Here is a 23750-nt window from a genome sequence, read left to right on the forward strand (position 1 = left end):
TCTGACTTGGAGGAAACCAGATGATTCCTGCTAAAAACAATCATTTCCAAGATCTAACTAAATACACCACAGCCCAGGGTTTTGTTTTGGTTTGGTTTGTTTTTTTTAAGTCTAGGCAGAGGTTTCAGACAATTTCCATTAAGTATCTGTCTGGATCTCTAGCCCTACCTCCCTCAGCACTGCCATACACATCTAAGCCGAAAACGAGGACGCCTTCGCTGAGGTGGCCCGACGCGGGCGCCGGTGTCAGTGAGTCAGCCGAGCGCGCCTCTGGAGGAGCAGCCGGCCGGGCGACGGAAAGCCGCGCGCTCGCTCCTTGACGTGAGGCATTCCTCCTCGCGTAGCCTTGGGAAGCCCCTGCGCCGCAGGCTTCCTCGTCGTAGTAGAGCCGCCCGGGCGTAGTTCCTCCGTCGCTTCCTCCTCCACCTGCCACGGCCCGGCCCTTCCCGCCCAGCCCCAACTCCACCTCCCCGGCGTTTGAAGGGCGCGCCCCCGCGGCGACGGCGCTGAGGGGGCGGCGCGGAGGGCGGGGGAGGCGCGCGCACGCGCGCAGTGGGCGGCCCCGCCCCCGCCGAGGCCCCGCCCCCGGAGCGGCGGGCGCCGCTGGCCAGTCGGGCTCCCTCAGGCAAACCGGTCTCGGCGGGGCGGGCAGCGGCGCTTCCTCCTCGGAGCTCCGCGCAGCGCCCTCCGCCTCGTCCTTCCGCCCCTGCCTGCGCAGTGCTGCGGCGAGCGGAAGGCGCGCGATGCGGCCGGCGGGAGCCGCGGCCGGCTTGGGATCGCCGGCGCGGGACCTGTCGCTGTGCGGAGAGCTGCTGCAGGCCCCGCCGCCCCTGACCTCGTCTCCGCCGCCGGCCGCGCCCTCGGGGCCGCCGCTCCCCGCTGCAGCCGGCGCGACCCTCAGCCGCCTTCCGGAGCCGCTGCTGCGGAGGCTCAGCGGGAGCTTGGACCGAGCGCCCGAGGGCCGAGGATGGAGGAGGCTGGCCGAGGTGGCGGGGAGTCGGGGGCGCCTCCGGCTCAGGTGCGGCCCCAGGACCCCGGGGGGTGGGGGGTCATGTGGGGCGGGGTGAGGCGGGGGGCGCCGTGGGCTGGGGCGGACGCGGCGATGGAGGGTTGGGGAGCCTCGGGGCCGCGCGGGCGGTGCAGGGGCCGCCGGTGGGAAGGGGTGGGGGAACTTGAGTTGCCTTCCAGGCGGAGAATCTGGACCCACAGAGGTTCTAGGTTGGACTCCGGTCGTCCTCTCCCTTTTCCTACTTTCCTCTTGAGATGAAAGAGAGCGGGGTTAACCAAGAATACCAGGAACGGTGTCTGGGGACCATTACGTTAGGGTGGTCATTCCAGAGAACTTCAAATGCGCAGACCTAGATGAAGACCCTAGGAAAGTTAGGTAGGGTTCGTGCAGGTAAAGAGATGGCAGAGGTGAAGGGTTTGTTTGAGATGAAGGAATTCGTGAGGCTTTAAGGTCGAGAGAAGGATGGTGGGAAAGCCTGAAACTAAACTCCCCGTCTTCCTCCACCAAACCCACTTGATTTCACCGTGAACATTCAAGTATAAGTAAGACCGTTTTCTTGGAACTGAACTTCAGGCTCTCAAGACTCCTTTACACGCTTAAGAATTATTGAAGACCCCAAAGAGTTTTTAATGTGGGTTCTGTATGTTACATGCATACAAACAAAGTTCTGAATTTTTTAATATTTAAAAAGAAGAATTTATTGCATGTTAACAGAAATGACATGTTTCTATGGAAAAACAAACTTTTCCAAGATGAAAAATGTTAGGAAAAGTGGCATTGTTTGGCATTTTGAAAATCTCTTGAATGTCTTATCTTAATCCCAGAGAATCAGCATCTTTTGTGAGGTCCTACATGCAGTCTGTCACAGGTCAGGTAACACTGGACACTCCAATGTGCATTTCTGAGAAAATGAGTGAGAAAAATAACATCTCAGTAGTATTTTGAAAAATTTTGACCTTGGAGATCCTGTGAAAAGGGTCTTAGGAACTGCAGTAGGATTTCCCAGAGCACACTTGGGAAGATCACTGTTATGATTTGGGTCTGCTTTTGAATCCCTTAGCAGTTTTGTAACTTCTCTCATGACTAAACTTTGCCTGTACTGTAATTATTTGTACATGTCTTTATAAACTCCTCAAGAACAGGAACCGTCAGGTAAGATCCTATTACGCATAGAACCTCTTAGACAGTCTATAAATCTGAATTGAGAGAGGAAAATTCATGCAAAAACTCATGCAAAGTTACTTTTTTTAAGTGCCCAATTTTGGCAGAAAGTTTCAGAAGATAAAAAAGATGTCAAACATTTAGCTCCTACTCATAAGGGCTTGGGCTTCCCTGGTAGCTGAGCTGATAAAGAATCTGCCTGCAATGCAGGAGACCCTGCTTCAATTTCTGGGTCAGAAAGATCCCCTGGAGAAGAGATAGGCTACCCACTCCAGTATTCTTAGGATTCCTTTGGGGCTCAGCTAGTAAAGAATCTGCCTGCAATGCAGGAGACCTGGGTTCAATCCCTGGATTGGGAAGATCCCCTTGAGAAGGGAACAGCTGCCCACTCCTGTATTCTAGCCTGGAGAATTTGGTGGACTGTATAGTCCATGGGGTCACAAAGGGTCAGATGCAGCTGAGTGACTTTCTCTTTCACTTTCATAAAGGCTTATGCAGTGATAGACTGTTTATTCTGAGACATTTACAAATAACATGCTAAGTGCTATGTTGCAGGTGATAATAACACCAGGTTTTTATCTTATTAAGCGCTTAATGTATACGAGACATTGTACGATGTGTTTAACCCTCACAACAACCTTGCTTTTCAAAGAGTTGGCGGTTAAACCTGAATAATGACGATTTGGGAATATTTGGCTCTTTAAGGGGAGTAATGATGTGAGGATGGAATCAAAAAGTGGTAAATTTGCAAAGTGGGGCAGATAGATGGCATACTATTTTTTTTTTTTTCCTGTTCTGGGAAAAACACTGCTTTTGGCTGTTCCAAAAAAAAGATCCAAAATATATACAGTTACTCTAGGTCTGTAGGTTTCTGAATTTCTAGACTTAAAATAAGATAAAAAGTTGTTTTTGTTTGTGTATATGTGGGGTGTGGGGAGTGGCAGGGGGTCAGATTACCAGATCTGTGATTGGTTAATTTGTGAAATTAACTACTACTCTAGTTAAGGAAGCCTCTAGCCTTTCATAAAGAGGGTTCTCCGAAGTGAGTACTCCTCTATTTGGCTATGAAGGACAGAGAAGAACCTCAGTAAGGCCCTGCCCTGATGAAACGACTGATCTAATCAAAAAGTGGTGCTTACCTGACATCGGGTGTTCAGTTTTCCTCCCCAAGCCTTCAGTTGCCTACATGCGTGCTAAGTTGCTCAGTCATGTCCAACTGTTTCTGACCCTCTGGACTGTAGCCTTCCAGGCTCCTGTGTCCATGGGATTTTCCAGGCAAGAATACTGGAGTGGGTTGCCATGCCCTTCTCTAGGGGATCTTCCTGACCCAGGAAACAAACCCTTGTCTGTTATATCTCCTGCATGGCAGATGGATTCTGTACTGCTAGTGCCACCTGGGAAGCCCAGGCCTTCAGTTAAATTTTGTTACAGGCTACATAATGGTATTTACTTTGTTTGAGAACTAATGGAAGAATCGGGGGCCGCTTATCTGGTAAAGGGAGGGTAGAGAGAGGACAGTTGCCCAGCCAGAGGAGACAAGCTGCAAAAGGCATGCATTTGTGGATGCTGGGGATTTCACAGTAGGAAGTCTGCTGGAGACAGATGGAGTTGGACCAGCCTTCCAGGATGGTGAAGGTTAGCTCAGAGTAGGTTAGTTGTGCTGGGGAAAATGGAGGCCACCCTGAAGGTTGGAAAACTGGAGAACATTAAGCTCAGATACCTATTGACATCAAAAGAATTAACCTGACTTAACAAAAAGTTAGCCCTGAGAACTTGGGGAGCTGGGGAATGACAGCTTTTCTATTGGGGAATAGATGCTTTTTCTTTTTAAGACTGAAACAGTTATTTTCATTGTTGTTGTTTAGCCATTTTAAAGTTATTTTCATACCAATGGCAAAAGAGCATCTATGATTTTAACAGTAAAAAGTCCTAAAGGTATTTCTCTCTAGTGTTAAACCCAGGAACTACAGTGAGTCTAGTCCAAATGGATAGCAGTTCCCGCGAGGATGTGCAATGCTTTCCTCAGAGTCGCTGGTTCACAGACATAGAACCCCAAAAGGTTGCCTGTTCTGTTTCTTTTCACCTTTTTTCCTCTATACAACTTGCCTCAGACCAGATAAGAATTTAATAAATAAGCCACAGATGTTCTCTCTCAACTGACCATCAGGAATGAAGAATGTTCCCAGATGGTTGTTAGTGATTCAGGATGAATCCTTGCATATAGTTCAGCTTCCCAAAACCATGTACGTATGGGCATGCCCTAAATATAAACCCAGCCCTAGTTCCAGTCCAGTGTTAACTTTTCAGAAATGCACAACGTGAGCATTGTGAGTTATATTTAGGGGCAAGATGAGGACCTTGGTCCGGGAGACAGCATTTCAGATGGCTCTGAGAAACTGCTTCCAGGAGACGAGGGAGGGAGCTAGCTTATATAGAAGTTTTGCAACAAAGGGCAGGTGGTATGAACATGAAAAGATTATTGTAAATTAAAGACAACCAAATGTCCCAAGGTGGCACAGAGGTTAAAGCACCTGCCTGCAATGTGGGAGACCTGGGTTCAATCCCTGGGTTGGGAAGATCCCCTGGAGAAGGAAATGGCAACCCACTCCAGTATTCTTGCCTGGAGAATCCCATGGACAGAGGAGCTTGGTGGGCTACAGTCCACGGGTTGCAGAGAGTCGGACACGACTGAGCGACTTCACTTCACTTCATGGAATTTAGCGCTTTCCTATCTATGGGAAGGCTTCCCTGGTGGCTCAGCAATAAAGAGTCTGCCTGCCAATGCAGGAGACACAGGTTTGATCCCTGGGTCAGGAAGATCCTCTGGACAAGGAAACAGCAATCCACTCTAGTATTCTTGCCCAGGGAAATCCCATGGACAGAGGAGCCTGGCAGACTGTAGTCCATGGGGTCACGAAGAACCCATGACTTGGTGACTAAACAGCCCCAGCAAGATGTACAGGAAGATGCAGGAGTCTGGATTCAGCGCAGTGATGCCTTTGATATGTGCCCCAGCTGCCCGGGACCAGTGTCCTGTGTTTTCCTCATCGTGAGCTTCTTCTCCTACAGGCTGGTGGTCGCTAGATGGCAAGTGTTCTTTCCTGAGTTCCCTCAGGGCTCACCAGCACACCCTCCTTGGTGGCTGCAATTGCTGATGACTGTGACATCCTCTGTTTACTGATCCAGCAGGCAGTATTCCATTTCTCACCACACTCACCTAATATTGAACACCCTCTGCTGTCAGTGTAGATAAGCACAGGTTCTGAGCATCTTGCCCAAGCTAGTGAATCCTGTGGGAGACATGGAACCTTCTAGCCCCCAAATGGCAGAGCTCTCAGGAGGCTCTAATGCCGTGTAAACTGCCAAGAAGGAGGGAGCTTAAAAATGGGGCTGCGGGGCGTGGACCAGGGAAGGCAGTCAGCCACCGCTTATTTGCCAGTAAGTATGGAAAGGGCTCTTTCAGCTACAAAATCCTGCCCCCGAGCACTTTATGACAGGTTTCCTGCCTATCCCCTCAGTCTCTGCCTCTTCATCTCCGGGTTTTGGGATGCCTGAAGGCTCAGGCATTGTGTCTGTTGATCCACGCTTCTTCACCTAGTCCCTGCCCACCTTGGTGGTAACCTTAAGTCTCCTGGCTTTACAGACACATATTTAGGTTCCCTGCGCTTACTTCACACCCCCAACCTGCCTCTTCGCCTTGAACTCCCAGTGGTGATCTCCCAGTGCAGACCATACGCGTAGCACTCCTCTTGAATGACTGATAGGCATCTTAAATGCAGCGCATCCAAAACTCAGCACGCCCTCCGCCGTAAACCTTTCTCTTCTGCATCTCAGCGAAGGGCAGCTACAACCATCCAGGTGCTCAGGCCAAAACCTGGGATCATTCCTGACTCCACTTCTGCCTGCCTCATACACTGGGTCAGCCTTCTGCCAGCCCTCCAGTGTGTGTCTGGAACCCAAGGTTCTCTGTGACCACACGGGGCCAGGCCACTGTTAGCTCTCTGCACTGTTCCAGCAGCCGTCTAACTTCTCCACCTCCTTCTTTGCGCCCCACCCCAGTCTGTTCTCTTCAGAGCATGAAGAATCCTTTGAAAACATTAAGTCAGGTCTCATCCTCCCTTCCTTCCCATTGGCTTCTCTGTCTCAGTAAAAACACTATTTAACTCCTGGCTAGCTCTTGAGATGGCCAAAAAGTTCGTTCACATTTTTCTGGCAGATGTTACTGAAAAACCCCAATAATTTTTTGGCCAACCCCAAAACATCTCCCTCCCTGGCTCTGCTCTAGTCACACGTGCTTTCTTGCCCTTCCTTGAAGACTGTAGGGCCTTTGGACCTGCTGTTTGCTCAGCCTGAGATGTTTGCCTTTATCTATTCAAGTGTTGTGCTTAAAACTCACATTCTCACAGAGAATGACAAATAGCACATGATATCACTTGTATGTGGAATCTAAAAAAGTATAATACAGATTAACTTATTTACAAAAACAGAAGTAGACCCACAGACAAAGAAAATAAACTTACGATTACCAAAGAAGAAAGGAGGGAAGGATAAATTAGGATTTGGGGATTTAGATATACACTATCATACAGAAAGTAGATAATCTACAAGGAGCTATTGTATAGCACAGGTAATCCAGTGGTTAAGACTCCAGTCTTCTAATGAAAGGGGCACAGGTTCAATCCCTGGTCAGGGAACTAAGATGCCACATGGCCACGTGTGGCCAAAAAACCACAACAAAAAATGAAAAAACCATACCCCAATATAAAATGCAAAGTTTTAAAGTGATTTAAAAAAGTTTTTAATTTAAATATTCAAATGAACTTATTTACAAAACAGAAATAGACTCTCAGATGTAGAAAACAGACTTATGGTTACCAAAACGGAAAGGAGGGAGGAGTAAGTTTGGAGTTTGGGATTAAAATATACACACTACTATATATAAACTAGATGACCGACAAGGACCTACTATATACTCAGTCTCTTACAATAGCCTATAATGGAGGAGAATGTAAAAAGGAATAGATATATATTTGTGTAATTATATACAATTGAATCACTTACCTGAAACTAGTTTAGTATTGTAAATCAACTATATTTCAATGAAAAATTTAAAAACAAATAACATTGATAACATTTTTCTAAAAAGGGTCACCTCAGTGAGGCATCTTCAGATCACACTGTTTAGAATCATCTCCTCCATCCGCGCTAACATTACCTGTCCCCTTGCTTTGTTTTTCTCCAAAGCACTTATGAGCAGAGGACGGATGAACACACAGACCTCTGTCCCTCTTCTCTAGAAAAATCTGGGAGGATGGGGGATGTTGTTTGCTGCTGTAGTCTCAATCCCTGGCAAAAATGACCTGTTTTAGATAATTAATATGTAGTTACTGTATTAATTAATAAGGATTCTAAAGTATAAATGTATCAAGAAGAGAAACAAATGACTGTAAAAGCAGTACCAAGGTTTGTACCCTGAATGGTATAGAATACGTTCTATTTGATTACATATTTTTAAAAGTAAAATATAGTTTTATTTTTAAAAGAACAAGGTAAACCAAATGTGTCTGCATTAAACAATATAAAAAGTTCATTGAAAAAAAAAGTTCAGAGGTTTCCAATTCCACATTTCAGCTAACCTTAAAGAAATTACAACTTGGTGGGTTGGTAGTACCAAATAAAAATATCTGCAATTATCTGAAAAAAAATACAGATTTTGTTTTTAAGCAAAGTCTGTTTGTTTCAGTAAGAAAACAGTGTTTTAATTAAATCAGAAATTTCAAATTAGGGCTGGTAGAAACCACTTCAAAGCAGCGCCTTACAGGAATGTAACTAAAAAAAGGAAGGAAAAAAATATTGAGTATATATAGACCTCATCTTAACTGATAGCTGGTGCCCATGTGGAAAAATCAGTAAAAGGAAAAGAGATAGAGAACCTTGTTTTTCTCCAGTGCCTTTGGTATTGAAAGAGAAGTCGTCGTCTGCGTCAATGTGATTTTTCTTCGTTTGGGTTGGGGGGAAGTAAAATGGTCTTTAATTCTCTCCATATCAATATAAAAATTAATTAAAGCATCATTTGGCGGCATTTGACAAGATGACATCTTAATTTCATATATCAGATCTTGATAACCTTTATGAATCATAAAGTGTTAAACATAGAGCATCCTTGTTTTTATAAATTTCATATTAAAATTATTTGAAAAATTGGTAATACTTATGTTGAATCCAATACTGGTTCCTTGATTCAGGCATTACCTGGACTGGTACAAAAACACTTTACGAGATAGAGGATCGACAGGCATCTTCAGCTTTTGTTTTTGCAATCATCACAATTACCATTATTTCATAAAAGAAAGGACACTTTGACACTTAAAAATAGGAAAGACAGTCTTAGAGTAAACGACAATCTTATTGTCCTTACTTTTATGATTTCACCATGGAATTCACGTTGTGCCTCCAGAACTGGGAACAGTTGACCTGGAACATTATTGTTGACATTTTAACAAGAATTAGTTTTTAGTTTAGTTCAGTTGCTCAGCTGTGTCCAACTCTTTGTGACCCCATGCACTGCTGCATGCCAGGCCTCCCTGTCCATCACCAACGCCCAGAGCTTGCTCAAACTCATGTCCATCAAGTCGGTGATGCCATCCAACCATCTCATCTTCTGTCGTCCCCTTCTCCTCCTGCCTTCAATCTTTCCCAGCATCAGGATCTTTTCTAATGAGTCAGTTCTTCCCATCAGGTGGCCAAAGTATTGGAACTTCAGCTTCAGCATCAGGACTGACTTCCTTTAGGATTGACTGGTTTGATCTCTTTGCTGTCCAAGGGACTCTCAAGAGTCTTCAACACCACGGTTCAAAAGCATCAATTCTTCAGCACTCAGCTCTCTTTATGGTCCAACTCTCACATCCATACATGACTACTGGAAAAACCATACCTTTGACTGGACAGACCTTTGTTGGCAAAGTAATGTCTCTACTTTTTAATATGCTGTCTAGGTTGGTCATAGCTTTTCTTCCAAGGAGTAAGCGTCTTTTAATTTCATGGCTGCAGTCACCATCTGCAGTGATTTTGGAGCTCAAGAAAATAAAGTCTGTCTCTGTTTCCATTGTTTCCCCATCTGTTTGCCATGAAGTGATGGGACCTGATGCCATGATCTTAGTTTTCTGAATGTTGAGTTTTAAGCCAACTTTTTCACTCTCCTTTTTCACCTTCATCAAGAGGCTCTTTAGTTCTTATTCACTTTCTATCATAAGGGTGGTATCATCTGTGTATCTGAAGTTATTGATATTTCTCCTGGCAATCTTGATTCCAGCTTGTGCTTCATCCAGCCCAGCATTTTGCATGATGTATTCTGCATATAAGTTAAATAAGCAGGGTGACAATATACAGCCTTGATGTACTCCTTTTCCTATTTGTTGTTCCATGTCCAGTTCTAACTGTCGCTTGCTGACTTGCATACGAGTTTCTCAGGAGGCAGGTTAGGCGGTTTGGTATTCCCATCTCTTTCAGAATTTTCTACAGTTTATTGTGATCCACACAGTCAAAGGCTTTGGCATAGTCAATAAAGCAGAATTAGATGTTTTTCTGGAGCTTTCTTACTCTTTCTTTGATCCAGCAGATGTTGGCAATTTGCTCTCTGGTTCCTCTGCCTTTTCTAAATCTGGCTTGAACATCTGGAAGTTCACAGTTCATGAACTGTTGAAGCCTGGCTTGGAGAATTTTGAGCATTATTTGCTAATGTGTGAGATGAGTGCAATTGTGCGGTAGTTTGAACATTCTTTGGGATTGCCTTTCTTTGGGATTGGAATGAAAACTGACCTTTTCCAGTCCTGTGGCCACTGGCTGAGTTTTCCAAATTTGCTGGCATATTGAGTGCAGCATTTTCACAGCATCATCTTTTAGGATGTGAAATAGCTTAACAAGGATAGAGAATTAAATATACAAATTTTTAGCTAGAATACTAGTGATAGTAAGCTTTAGAGGATACCACCAGGTTACCAAAACAGTAGCTACTCAAAAAAAATTTTTTTGAGGAAAAGCTAAAACAGTTTTAGAAATAAGCATAACTGAGAAATTAACCTTAGTATTTTTTAATATAATAGCTAAATTTTATTGAGTGCTTTTTTTTTTTTACTGTTTTGCAAGTCATTTATTACATTTTAATCTTTTAGTTACAAGCTACATATTATGTCAGTCTAACCCAAAAGGAAAGCAAGCAAGAAAAAAATTATGGGCCACTGACCATGTGCCAGACCCCGTGATTCAATGACCACAATCACACTCTGAGTTATGGTGAACATCATTTTCAAATGAGCAATCTTAGACTTTAAAACCACCTGCAGTTCTCAGGCCAGTAAGTCTTGGAGGTGGGATTCAGAAGACCCGCCAGGTTAGACCTCACAGTCTCTAGAAATATCATCTGCCCCTGCCACTTGCCTACCAGTTTCACTGAGGGGTTGAGGACGTCACCTGTCTAGTTTGAGATTAAAATGTAAAGGAAGAATCAAATAACTGGAATCTGAACTTTGTAATTCCAGAATTACAGAGTTTTTAAACTGGAAAGGAATTTAGAGATTTTAAGTCCAAGGGCCCTTCTTTACAGAGGAAGCAAATGAAACTCACAGAGGAAAACTGATCGATTCAATTGAGCGCTTATTATTTGGCACATACTGTGCTAAGTACTTTTTACATGGATTGCCTAAATTAATTCTAACAATCCTATGAGTTAGAGTATTAGTGCTGAAGTTATTTTGGTTGGATGCATGTTTTTCTTTATGAAATAACCAACCTTATCACAGAATTATAAATCTTGGGTGACCATTATATTGTAAAACTGCTATGGCAGCCTTTTACTAAAACTAGTCAAAATGAATGTGGATTAATAATATTTTTAGCCAAATGAAAGCTTGCTCACCTTGTCTCTGCCACAGCTGGGGTACCATGTTTATGTTTGACCCTGTCCATCCAGGGTCCCAGACATTTCAATTATGATTAAAATTCACTCAATAGCCTTTCAGTTATGAATGATTAATATGGGCCAGACAAAATTTTAGGTGTTGAGGAATTAAGACATATATTGCTGCTGCTGCTAAGTCGCTTCAGTCATGTCTGACTCTGCAACCCCATAGACGGCAGCTCACCAGGGTCTGCTGTCCCTGATATTCTCCAGGCAAGAACACTGGAGTGGGTTGCCATTTCCTTTTCCAGCGCATGAAAGTGAAGTCACTCAGTCATGTCCGACTAGTAGCGACCCCATGGACTGCAGCCTACCAAGCTCCTCCGTCCATGAGATTTTCTAGGCAAGAGTACTGGAGTGGCTTGCCATTGCCTTCTTGGGTTGGCCAAAAAGTTTGGGTTTTTCCATAAGATGTTACAAGAGAGGGCAGCTGCTGGAAGCCCTGGGGCACAGATGAGGTGTCCTGGGTTGAGGGCCTTGCACAGAAGTTGGACTCCAAGGAGGTGAAATGGAAGATGATCGAGGATGGTGATCTCCATACAGAACTTCCTCATCTGTGTGGCCCTGCTGTGAGTCACCCCTTTTATCTTAAGGAAGTTGGGCAGTATAGGAAGACTGAACATCACATATGAATGCGTGGAATGAAGAGCTTGGCTGTAGTTTCTACTCCTGTCTGCAGAGGAATAGGCCCAGGAAGATGTAAGAGACTCTTTGATTGAATGGACATAAAAATTCTACTTGTTAAGAACAAGTCAATTGACTCTGGCCATGAAATTAAAAGACACTTACTCCTTGGAAGAAAAGTTATGACCAACCTAGACAGCATGTTGAAAAGCAGAGACATTACTTTGCCAACAAAGGTCTGTCTAGTCAAGGCTACAGTTTTTCCAGTGGTCATGTATGGATGTGAGAGTTGGACTGTAAAGAAAGCTGAGCGCTGAAGAATTGATGCTTTTGAACTGTGGTGTTGGAGAAGACTCTTGAGTCCCTTGGACTGCAAGGAGATCCAATCAGTCCATTCTGAAGGAGATCAGCCCTGGGATTTCTTTGGAATGAATGATGCTAAAGCTGAAACTCCAGTACTTTGGCCACCTCATGAGAAGAGTTGACTCACTGGAAAAGACTCTGATGCTGGGAGGGATTCGGGGCAGGAGAAGAAGGGGACTACCGAGGATGAGATGGCTGGATGGCATCACGGACTCGATGGACGTGAGTCTGAGTGAACTCCGGGAAATGGTCATGGACAGGGAGGCCTGGCGTGCTGCGATTCATGGGGTTGCAAAGAGTCGGACACGACTGAGCAACTGAACTGAACTGACCTTTATAGCTGAAAGATAAAAACTGAGAAGCATGAAGAGAGAGCTTATGGTCATCAGTTCAGTTCAGTTCCTTTGCTCAGTTGTGTCTGACTCTTTGCAACCCCATGATCCACAGCACACCAGGCCTCTCAGTCCATCACCAACTCCAGGAGTTTACCCAAACTCATGACCATCAAGTCGATGATGCCATCCAGCCATCTCATCTTCTGTCATCCCCTTCTCCTCCTGCCCCCAATCCCTCCCAGCATCAGGGTCTTTTCCAGTGAGTCAACTCTTCGCATGAGGTGGCCCAAATATTGGAGTTTCAGCATCAGTCCTTCCAATGAACATCCAGCACTGATCTCCTTTAGGATGAACTGGTTGGATCTCCTTGCAGTCCAAGGGACTCTCAAGAGTCTTCTCCAACACCACAGTTCAAAAGCATCAATTCTTTGGCACTAAGCATTCTTCACAGTCCAAAACCTCACATCCATACTGACCACTGGAAAAACCATAGCCTTGACTAAATGGACCTTTGTTGGCAAAGTAATGTCTCTGCTTTTGAATATGCTATCTAGGTTGGTCATAACTTTAGTTCCAAGGAGTAAGTGTCTTTTAATTTCACAGCTGCAGTCACCATCTGCAGTGATTTTGGAGCCCCCCAAAAATAAAGTCTGCCACTGTTTCCCCATCTATTTCCCATGAAGTGATGGGACCAGATGCCATGATCTTCGTTTTCTGAATGTTGAGCTTTAAGCCAACTTTTTCACTCTCCTCTTTCACTTTCATCAAAAGGCTTTTTAGTTCCTCTTTACTTTCTGCCATAAGGGTGGTGTCATCTGCATATCTGAAGTGATTGATATTTCTCCTGGCAATCTTGATTCCAGCTTGTGCTTCTTCCAGCCCAGCGTTTCTCATGATGTACTCTGCATATAAGTTAAATAAGCAGGGTGACAATGTACAGCCTTGACGTACTCCTTTTCCTATTTGAAACCAGTCTGTTGTTCCATGTCCAGTTTTAACTGTTGCTTCCAGACCTGCATATAGGTTTCTCAAGAGGCATGTCAGGTGGTCTGGTATTCCCATCTCTTTCAGAATTTTCCACAGTTTCTTGTGATCCACACAGTCAAAGGCTTTGGCATAGTCAATAAAGCAGAAACAGATATTTTTCTGGAACTCTCTTGCGTTTTTGATGATCCAGCGGATGTTGGCAATTTGATCTCTGGTTCCTCTGCCTTTTCTAAAACCAGCTTGAACAGCTGAAAGTTCACAGTTCACGTATTGCTGAAGCCTGGCTTGGAGAATTTTGAGCATTACTTTACTAGCATGTGAGATGAGTGCAATTGTGTGGTAGTTTGAGCATTCTTTGGGATTGGAATGAAAACTGACCTTTTCCAGTCCTGTGGCCACTGCTGAGTTTTCCAAATGTGCTGGCATATTGAGTACAATACTTTCACAGCACCATCTTTCAGGATTTGAAATAGCTCAACTGGAATTCCATCACCTCCACTAGCTTTATTCGTAGTGATGCTTTCTAAGGCCCACTTGACTTCACATTCCAGGATGTCAGGCTCTAAGGTGAGTGATCACATCATCATGATTATCTGGGTCATGAAGATCTTTTTTGTACAGTTCTTCTGTGTATTCTTGCCACCTCTTAATATCTTCTGCTTCTGTTAGGTCCATATCGTTTCTGTCCTTTATCGAGCCCATCTTTGCATGAAATATTCCTTTAGTATCTCTCATTTTCTTGAAGAAATCTCTAGTCTTTCCCATTTTGTTGTTTTCCTCTATTTCTTTGCATTGATCGCTGAGGAAGGCTTTCTATTCTCTCCTTGCTATTCTTTGGAATTCTGCATTCAGATGCTTACATCTTTCCTTTTCTCCTTTGCTTTTCACTTCTCTTCTTTTCACAGCTATTTGTAAGGCCTCCTGAGACAGCCATTTTGCTTTTTTGCATTTCTTTTTCTTGGGGAGAGTCTTGATCCCTGTCTCCTACACAGTGTCATAAACCTCTGTCCATAGTTCATCAGGCACTCTATCTATCAGATCTAGTCCCTTAAATCTATTTCTCACTTCCACTGTATAATCATAAGGGACTTGATTTAGACCTGAATGGTCTAGTGGTTTTCCCTACTTTCTTCAATTTAAGTCTGAATTTGGCAATAAGGAGTTCATGATCTGAGCCACAGTTAGCTCCTGGTCTTCTTTTTGCTGACTGTATAGAGTTTCTCCATCTTTGGCTGCAAAGAATGGTCATAATACTCCCTTATACCTGTGATATTCAGCCTTGACGAATGTTGGTGTAGTTATACATGATGTCAAACTCCCATTTCCTAGCAAGTATTAATTATAAGGGAATTATGTCTACCACCCTCCCAGAAAAGGGTATAGAACAACCCAAATGAACCTTTTGGCCAATCCAGTGTATGCTAGGGTTTCTGTTTGCAAGTAGTAATGTTATCTAGTTGAGTAAAGAAGACATGGCAGCCCACTCCAGTATTCCTGCCTGGGAAATCCCATAGACCAAGAAGCCTGGTGGGATACGGTCCATGGGGTCGCAAAGAGTCAGAAGAGACTTAGCAACTAAACAACAAAAAGAAGACGTGCTTATGAAAGGAAAGCTCATGGCTCTAAGGCAAAATGTGTCAAATAGAGCAAGGGTCTGCCACCAACAGCCTATGGGCCATATTCAGAGCACTGTCTATTTTTGTACAGCTCATGAGCCAAGAACATTTTTTTTATATTTAAAATATTATAAAACAAAAACAAAATGGTGCAGCAAAGATCCTGAGGCCCATATAAAGCCTAAAATATTTACACTTTGGCACGTTACAGGAAAAGTTTGCCAACTTCTGCTATACAAGGTGAGCGTCATTAGGAGACTGTCTGAAGTAGCTGTTTGTCCTATAAACTGTTTTCCACCACTCGACTGTTTATTCCGTGCCACACCCACGATGGGGCCAAACATATATAACAGGCAGATTGCACTGAAGGAAAGGTGCTGACCTGACTTAAATCTGTTGTTGGCAGTTGTCTCGACTTGGAGCAGTGTTCTCTCAAGGTCCTGGAGCCGGAAGGCAGCCCCAGCCTGTGTTTACTGAAGCTGCTGGCTGAGAAGGGCTGTACCGTCATGGAGCTGAGCGACTTCCTGCAGGCCATGGAGCACACCGAGGTTCTTCAGCTTCTCAGCCCCCCAGGTAGGCCTTCCCCGTGAGCACGTTCTCCAGGAGGTCAAGGAGGCCCACTCAGAGGGAAGTGTCTCATTTGACCAGATGAACTGAGTGAAGAATTGTTGAAACATGGACACATATGGAGCCTCATTTATCCCCCTGGGTTGCGACTAAAGAACGCACAAAAAGCAAATACATAAACAACAGTTAGATTGTTTTTCAAAAAAAAAAGAAAGCTATAGAAGACATTTTGGGGACAGTTGAAACAACTTGAATATAACATACATGTTAGATATTAGAGAATTATTATGTGATGATGGTGTTGTCATTCTGTAGAAGAAAGTGTTTGTTCCAGGGAGGTGCATGTGACAGTGTTGAGGGGTGAGGTTTCTATAACTTAATGTTGGGATAGTGCAGCCAAGGAAGCAAGTACCCATGCATTTATTTATGTGCATGTATGTGAACCAGATAAAGTATGACAGGTGTTTATTGTTGAAGTTTTCCGCCAACCAGCATGGTCCTTTTGAAATGTTGAGTAACTCAAGCAAATGATTTTTTTTTTTTCCCTGAATAAAGCAATATTGAGTGAAGTTGCTCACTTCAGGGTCAGATGTGATGAATAGGAAACAGTGCTTCCTTTCCACAGCTGTGGGTGGAGTTGGTCAGTTACCGTGACATCAGTAGGAGGGACCATGTCATCCAGGTCATGTGACAGTAGCCACACTGCAGACCTTTCCCAGGGACGTGGGAAATTAGGGACACGTGGTATAGTGGCGTACTGTGAAGTACATGGACCAGAAACCTCAGTGCAGGTTGCCATAATAAAGGGAGTATTTTGGTTCCATCAAAAAGTCTTGCAGCAATTTCGGCTTCAGGAAAGGCAGGAGGCAGCCCTGTTTCCAAGAAGGTGGATTTCGTCTCTGCCCTTCCTTTCTTATCATTGACTTCCTCCCAGGACTGACTTTCTACATAGTCATAAGGTGTCTACTAGCTGTTCCTGGCATTTATCCTTGTCTCAGCAAAAATCATTGGATTCTCTAGCACGTTAACTGATTTTGCTTATGTGCCCATCATCCCTGCACCTGTCACCACCGGCACGATGGCATATGCGAGTTCACCTGGCAGAGAACCAGGAGGGAGTGGGTCAATCAGCTTGCCAGAAATTGTCTTGTCTCATGGATCACCAGACAAAACTGGGTGCTGTGGGGTAAGGATGGGGAAGTGAGAACTCTACTACCAATGGACCCTGGATTGTAAGCCAGGAAGCTTGGACTCTCAGGTTATCCCCTGCTTTTCCAGGCCAAGTGCAGATGATGAAACAGCTTCCTATAAACACCTCCTTTGTGTTACCCACTATATCAAACACTTGATGAGTGTTTCTCAGGGTCTTTTCTCGGAAGAGGCCTGGTTAGGAATAACTGGCTGCTAACGCAGGTCCCATCTAGACGCGAGTGCTCTCCGTCACCAAACAGTAAACCACTCCTTCAGGTGGCGCTTACTAGTGTTTATATCCCCAGTGTCTCAGAAGTACCCAGGCGTTGTGGTGATTGAAACCTACCAGCCTGGGGCACTCGGCTGTAAAGTTCTGCTTTACAGGGGTCTCTGAAAACTTAAGAAACTTCTGCGGGTATAAGTATAACTTTAGCATCTCATTAGGTTTCTCAGCAGTTGTACTTAATGACTCTTGTCAAGTCTAGAAAATGAGAGTGAGTGTTCTTTGCCCCACAGACCTGGGGGAGCTGCGGAGATGAGGCTTGCTGATCTGTATGAGGCTGCACACTCATCTCATGGTCTGTGTTGTGATCGCTGGCCTGAGATGGAAGGTTTTCAGAGTTTCTGTGTGTGAAACAGGGTGGACCGAAATGGAGTCACATATATATTTGTGTATATAGATATGCCTGAAGGTTTTACCTGTTTTCTATTTCGATATGATAAGCCAGCAGCCAATACAGTACCATCCTAGTAAACTCAGTCATCTTCTTTGGGAAAATCTCTGTTTCTGCCCTTCGTGTTTCTCTCCAAGTAGTAAGATCAGCGCTTTGCCATCAGTGTTCCTTTGCGCAAGTCATTCAGATTTCAGGCCTATAGGCTTTTTCAGTTATACGCTGGGGCTTTTTCACATTTGAGGGGAGACTAGGAAAAAGAGAGCAGTTTCTGCATTACCAGTGAGGCACCGTTTCTGTGAAGTTTTATGTTGGATTAGCCATACATTAGAAATCGGTTGTTACTTGAATGTTCATTATTGATTTAAGAGGAAATAGTTGGGGATCTAATAAAACTCAGTAATTTATAGTTAGCTTTCCTCCTGAATCTTATGTGAATAATCTAAAACTTACTGTATTTACATTTGTTAGAATATAGAAATTTAAGAATTAAAGAAAAACTTTAATATTTCAATAGGGACATTGAAAATAAAAACCATTGTAATTAAGAATGCAAGCCCTGATAGAATCAGCTTAATGTGGGATTTTGCCCACTCAGTCAACTTTGCTGTGCTCTAATTGTTTTGCTATTCCAGGCATTGTGCGTGGTACTGTGAATTCAAAGATGACTAAGACAGTAGTTCCTGTGCGTTCAAAACCCATCATCTAGGAGGGAAGACAAACATGTAATTCATCAAATCCAGTGTAGTCGTAAAACAAGAGTAAATCTCCAGTTTTTCCTTTTCAGTGTATTCCTGAATCGTGATGAAAATACAAAGTAGGAATATTCTAATATTTTCTCTCTTTTTTTGATAATACAATCTCATAAGAGGATATTAGTTCTTATTCCAGAAAAAAATCTGATGACTTTTCTCTGATTGTCCTTATAGAGAGCTCTGGTTTGAGAGACCAAAATGCTGTAAACCTCCAAACAGGCCTCTCAGGCCTAAATATAAGAAGAAGGGGAGACTTCAGGTTTATTTTAGCCTGAGTTAGCTGTATTCGATTCCCGTTGTTTATGGGAAGACAGCCACAGATGGCCATCGGAGATGGCTATGGGACCAGATTTCTCGGATGTCTTTGTTTTGGTGGCCCAGATGTAGATGGGGAGGGCTCCCCCGTCTCTTACTGCAACAGTTGCCTTGATGAGGAGCTAACTTCTGTGGTTGCTCATTTGAGCTCTAAGCCAAGGGTTATGCACCCCCAAATTCTTGTGCTCTATGGGCTGGGATACCTCATATACTTTGCAGAAGATTGTGATTTATCCTCTTCTGCCTTCCTTCCATTTGGGCTTCTCCATAACACATGGGTTGGCCAGCTTGCCTCTTAGACTGGTCTAGTCTGTACTTTATGTTAGAAAAGTGACTTATGATTTTTATGAATGGACGGTGTCCTTCCGCATTGTCCAGCTCTGACTCACTGTTTTCCTATTTTTATTCCTCTCGGCGTTTCAGGGGAAATTGGAGAAGGACAGGGGCATTAAATGAATTCACTGCAACTGTTTTGAACCAGAAGTCTGTAATGGTTTTTTAGACCTTTTTATTTTTTTAATTAAAAGGTCAAAGACCTTGGTCTCAAAACAACCACGATTAGCATCTGTAGCCCTGGCAAACACAAATAAACCTAGGTGTGCTATTTGAGATGTTTTTGTCTTGAGTGCCAAGGTATAAGCACCGTCCATTAGGGTTCTGTTTTAAGAGAAACCGTTTGAGTGCAGACTGATCGGCTCTATCAGCTAGGGTCATGCTCATCACGAGATTTGTTGCCAAGGAAGCCATGCTCTGACCTGGAATCAACTAAGCAGGGGCTGGAGGGTGGGGGACGTTTAGAGAGAATTATTGTGATACTCGGGCTTCCCAGGTGGCGCTAGTGGTAAAGAACCTTCCTGGAGATGCAGGAGCAGTAAGAGACCTACATAGGGTTGCAGTAGATGGACCCCAGGGCTCTTTCTGCGCCAGTTTTGTGATGCTGCCATTTTATTTTATTCTGACATAAAAGGAGCTTTGCCACGGGTACATTTCAGCCATGCTGGCAGAGTCACGTGGTTTCACTGCCGTCTTTTCCATTCTTCCCCACTCCGCTTTCATGTCAATTCATTTTTCTTCTTTGATTCCCTGTAACATATTCATGGTTACGTTTCTGATATCAATTTTATTTTTTATTACTTTTATTGTCTGTAAGATAAGAGCAAAGATGGCTATTATTGTTCAGTTTCCAAGATAGCTCTGCTTCACGTTTTTATCTTCACAGTTCTGTGACGGACCAGAGCAGGACTGTCCCGAACATTTAAATTTTAACTGTGAGCACACAGTTATGTGGAAAAGGAGATTACTGGAAGTTATCATTTGGCCACAATTACAGTTGGTTGTTGACAAAAGTAGGATCAGAACCTGACCTGGACTCACTGTCATCTCCAATAATGCTAGGAAGATTCTAAAATTGTTTGGGAAGCTTAACTACAGATTATCATACCCAACTCCCTCTTTGACCCACCGACCTCAGTTTTTTTCTTCTTGACAAGTTAAAAAGTACTCAGGTACTAGATCTTACTTATAAGGAACTCATCTTGTTTCGTGAACAACAGAAATTCCTGAAAGCAGGATGTTAAGAAGGAAAAAGAGGTAAAACTGGAAGGAAGATTAAGAAAGTGGGGAAACAGAAGGGGAGTGCTGGTGAGGGCTGGGAGGGTGGGTTTCAGTGCCAGGACACTGCAGGGGGCTGGTGGCGTGGAAGCATGAGCAGAGTGAGCTGGGAGACCAGGTTCAGCTGCAGCAGATACAAATGTAAATTAACCTGTAGGAGGAAAGTGCATGGACACACACTAGTTGTGTAATGAGGGAAAATTGTTAAAGGAAGAGGGATGATGTTTATTCTGGGACTCTCTGGGGTGCTTTTCAGTAATAGCCTACTGCTGCTGCTAAGTCGCATCAGTCGCGTCCAACTCTGTGCGACCCCATAGATGGAAGCCCACCAGGCTCCTCTGTCCCTGGGATTCTCCAGGCAAGAATACTGGAGCGGGTTGCCATTTCCTTCTCCAAGTAATACCTACAAATGCTCAAAATAAAACGTCAAAGGGAGGGTTTTAAATGGAAGATGGTGGAAACGTTTTTTTTGGTTCATGGCCTCTGAAAATAGATGCACTGTAATGTGCACAACAGATCTGTTCCTGGAAAACTTGTGCATTGCATCAGCGTCAAGGGCTTTGTAAGAGAGAATAAAGCAAAGGGAGCCGATGAGGAATCCTTCTGTCAAGTCAAGAATCACCCTTGTTTATCTGTGTAGCAATTCCAGCGGGGGTTTTATTGTTAAACGTCTTGAACCGGTTGTTCTACCCAGGTGTGTGTGTTGAAAGCACAATCCTCGTGTGCCATCAGACCCAGTCAGATTGTCCCCACCTTACAGGAAATCAAGTAACTTGTTTGACTTCTTTGCAGATGTTATCTGAAAATAGACTTCTTTGCCAGGAAGCTGCGATCACCCTTTAAAATAGAGCTTTCATTTGTTTGCCTGCGAACACCCTCCTGAACTCTGTGCCATCTCCCCTCCCGACTTTGTTTCAGCACCTTCTAGCGGGCACCACGCGAGGGTGGTTAGAGCTGACCACGGTTCCCTGTCGTGCACTCACATACGACGTGGGAGGAAGGAAATAAATGTGGTTGAAACATGGGAGGTATTGTGACTTCTCTCCTTACTACTCACCCAGGGTGGTTTTCAAATCACACTTTGCCTTTTAGTTCTCAGTCTTTGAAGCAATAAATAATAAAGACATGTCCTTGCTTGCTTCCTGAAGACTTAGACAACGAAAACTGTTGGCACAGGACCGGTGTATACACTGTGAGTTTGAATGTCTGTTAAAAGTTGCTTAGTCTTGTCTCCTACAAAGGAAGCTTCTGGAACATCCTGGTCACATGGCCTGCTTCGACTAAAGTCATTCATTGCTTTTTAAGACCCTCTAGAGAGAAAGCTTTTCTCCTCTCTTCTCTCTTTGTGTAATGGCAGGGAATCTTCACCAAGGTAAATTCTGAAGCACTGTTGTGGTGCAAGACACACTCCCTCCAGTAGGAGAGACTCACTCTGGCAGAAGATGGGGTTAGCGTGGGAGACACATTAAGGATCTCCGGAAAACTGGGACTTCCCTGCCAGTCCAGTGGTTAAGACTCTGCTCTCCAGTGCAGGGAGTGCGGGCTTGTCCCTGGTTGAGGAACTAAGATCTCACATGCTGTGCACTCAGTCTGCCTGACTCTCTGCGACCCCATGGACTGTAGCCCCCACCAGACTCCTCTGTTCATGGACTTTTCCAGGCAAGAGTACTGGAGTAAGTAGCCATTTCCTCCTCCAGGGGATTTTCCAAAACCAGGGATGGAACCTGCCTCTCCTGTGGCTCCTGAATTGGCAGGCAGATTCTTTACCACCGAGCCACCTGGGAAGCCAGATTGCCCAAGCTGCAAGGCCCCAGAAAGAGAGTCACTGGAAAATAACGATGTGTGAGCGGATGAATGTACCCATTAACTTGTTGTGGCAGGCGTCTCACAGTGTATAACTATTAAACCATCATGTTGCACACCCTAAATATACGCAGTTTTTGTCGGTTATTCTTCAGTAAAGAAAGAAGGAAAAAGATCACTGGGATAACAAAAGGCTTGAAAGAGTTTTAAAGCCTAGGAAGACATAGGTTTGCCTCCTGGTTCTGCCATTTTACAGTGAGAAAAAAATTAGTCCTGGGGAGGTTAAATAATTTACCCAAGGTAACTCGGATGACTTTATGAAAATGACTTAAGTTCATTTCTCCTCATTGTAACATTGATCTAATTACCATGGTTATTTTGAAGGTTAGAAATCAAAGTGGCGGGCAAATATAAAGCAGTCAGTAAAATCGCTGCTGTAGTCATTTTTATTATTATAATACACATTTGTTCAGCAAATATGTGTTGAACACCCACTGTTCCACTGTGCCAAGCACTGTTCTAGGCATCAGGTGAACCGATGACTAAGACAGGAACTTCTGATTGAGTCGGTGAGATAGTAAGAAAAGAGACTTCAGGGGATGAGTGCAGTGAAGCCCACAAAGCTGGGAGACTATCAAAAGGAAAGAGGGTGGGGGCTTACCCATGAAGAGACCTTTCCCAGAAATGCTGAAGACCTGGATGTTAAAATTGTCTGCCATGAGACACTGGGGGTTGGGGGAGAAATCCAGCAGAGAACTGGGAAGCGAAAAGGCAGGAAAGAGCTTGTCTTCTGGAGGAAAGAAGCCTGCATGGCTGGAGCGTGGTGGGCAAGGAGCCGGCGGGACAAAGACAGAGGGGTCCGTTCACAGAGGGCCTTTTCGGCCATATAAGGAGCTTGGGTCGTATTCTAGGTCCAGTCGGAGGTCCAGAGGGTTTTTAATCAGAGGAGAGCTGTGGGCCAATTTGTTTTAAAAAGATATTGAGCTGCTGGTTGGAAGTAAAGAAAGAACATTAGCAGATTGTGGCAACAGTCAGGAGGGGACGGTGGCTTCGACTGAGATCACGGCGTGGGAGATGGTGAGACGAGGGAAAGCCTAACTGATAGGACTTGCAGCTGAATTACACGTGGAGAGGAAGGGAGTGTGCGGAGGGTCTGTCTTGAGTCATTGGAGGCCCAGGTCTGGCTGAGGCCTGGTCTGTCCTCCCAGAGATGGGGAAGCCTGGGGGGTCTAGGAGGGGCGAAGACTCTGTGTCCAGAGGGCTTGGGGACAGTATATCCGAGGTGGCTATAAGGCACCCACATTTTAAAGCCAATTTAGCTACCACGCCTGGATTTATAGTCCAATTTATACTCGTTCCCTTCTGTTGTTTTTGCAAATTTTTTTCTTCCCTCTCTTATCATACTTAAACGTTGGAAATGAGAATCCTTGCATCTTAAAGTTGTAAGTCACTCCTGGCAGATGAACAGCATATGCAAGTGTTAAAATACAGTGTGTGAATTTTCTGGCTTAAGTAAGAGTGCTCATCCCATTTTCTGACTTCAACATATACTTTCCTACTAACATGGATATCAGAATTCAGGAAAGCTGTTACTTCAGCCATCCTGTGCCAGTTGGCATCCACATAAGGGATGAATGAATATGAAAGCTTTTCCTTGGCAGGAGTTTCAATTTTTTTTTTTTGAGTGGCTCTGCTGTACTTACTGATTTTCCAGGGTTTCTCCAGACCCTCAGATATGATAGGAATGCAATAAATGTTTACTCGTTTTGGATTTTGGTTTTATTCA

General features: G+C 44.2%; 1 protein-coding gene and 1 pseudogene across 2 annotated transcripts in view; both read left to right on the forward strand.

Moving 5' to 3' along the window:
* Positions 1-627: 627 nt before the first annotated feature.
* MALT1 (MALT1 paracaspase) overlaps positions 628-23750 on the forward strand; it is a 63174-nt gene continuing 40051 nt past the window's right edge. For both annotated transcript variants that reach the window (XM_015103796.3, XM_042239125.1), the window contains exons 1-2: positions 628-1018; positions 15458-15624. In XM_015103796.3, coding sequence (XP_014959282.2) covers positions 744-1018; positions 15458-15624 — 442 coding nt within the window. In that variant the 5' untranslated portion in view covers positions 628-743. The remainder of the gene's footprint in view (positions 1019-15457; positions 15625-23750) is intronic.
* LOC114110402 (mitochondrial import receptor subunit TOM5 homolog) lies at positions 1103-15447 on the forward strand (annotated as a pseudogene).

The sequence above is a fragment of the Ovis aries genome, chromosome 23 (assembly GCF_016772045.2).
Source record: "Ovis aries strain OAR_USU_Benz2616 breed Rambouillet chromosome 23, ARS-UI_Ramb_v3.0, whole genome shotgun sequence".
Lineage (NCBI taxonomy): Eukaryota > Metazoa > Chordata > Mammalia > Artiodactyla > Bovidae > Ovis > Ovis aries.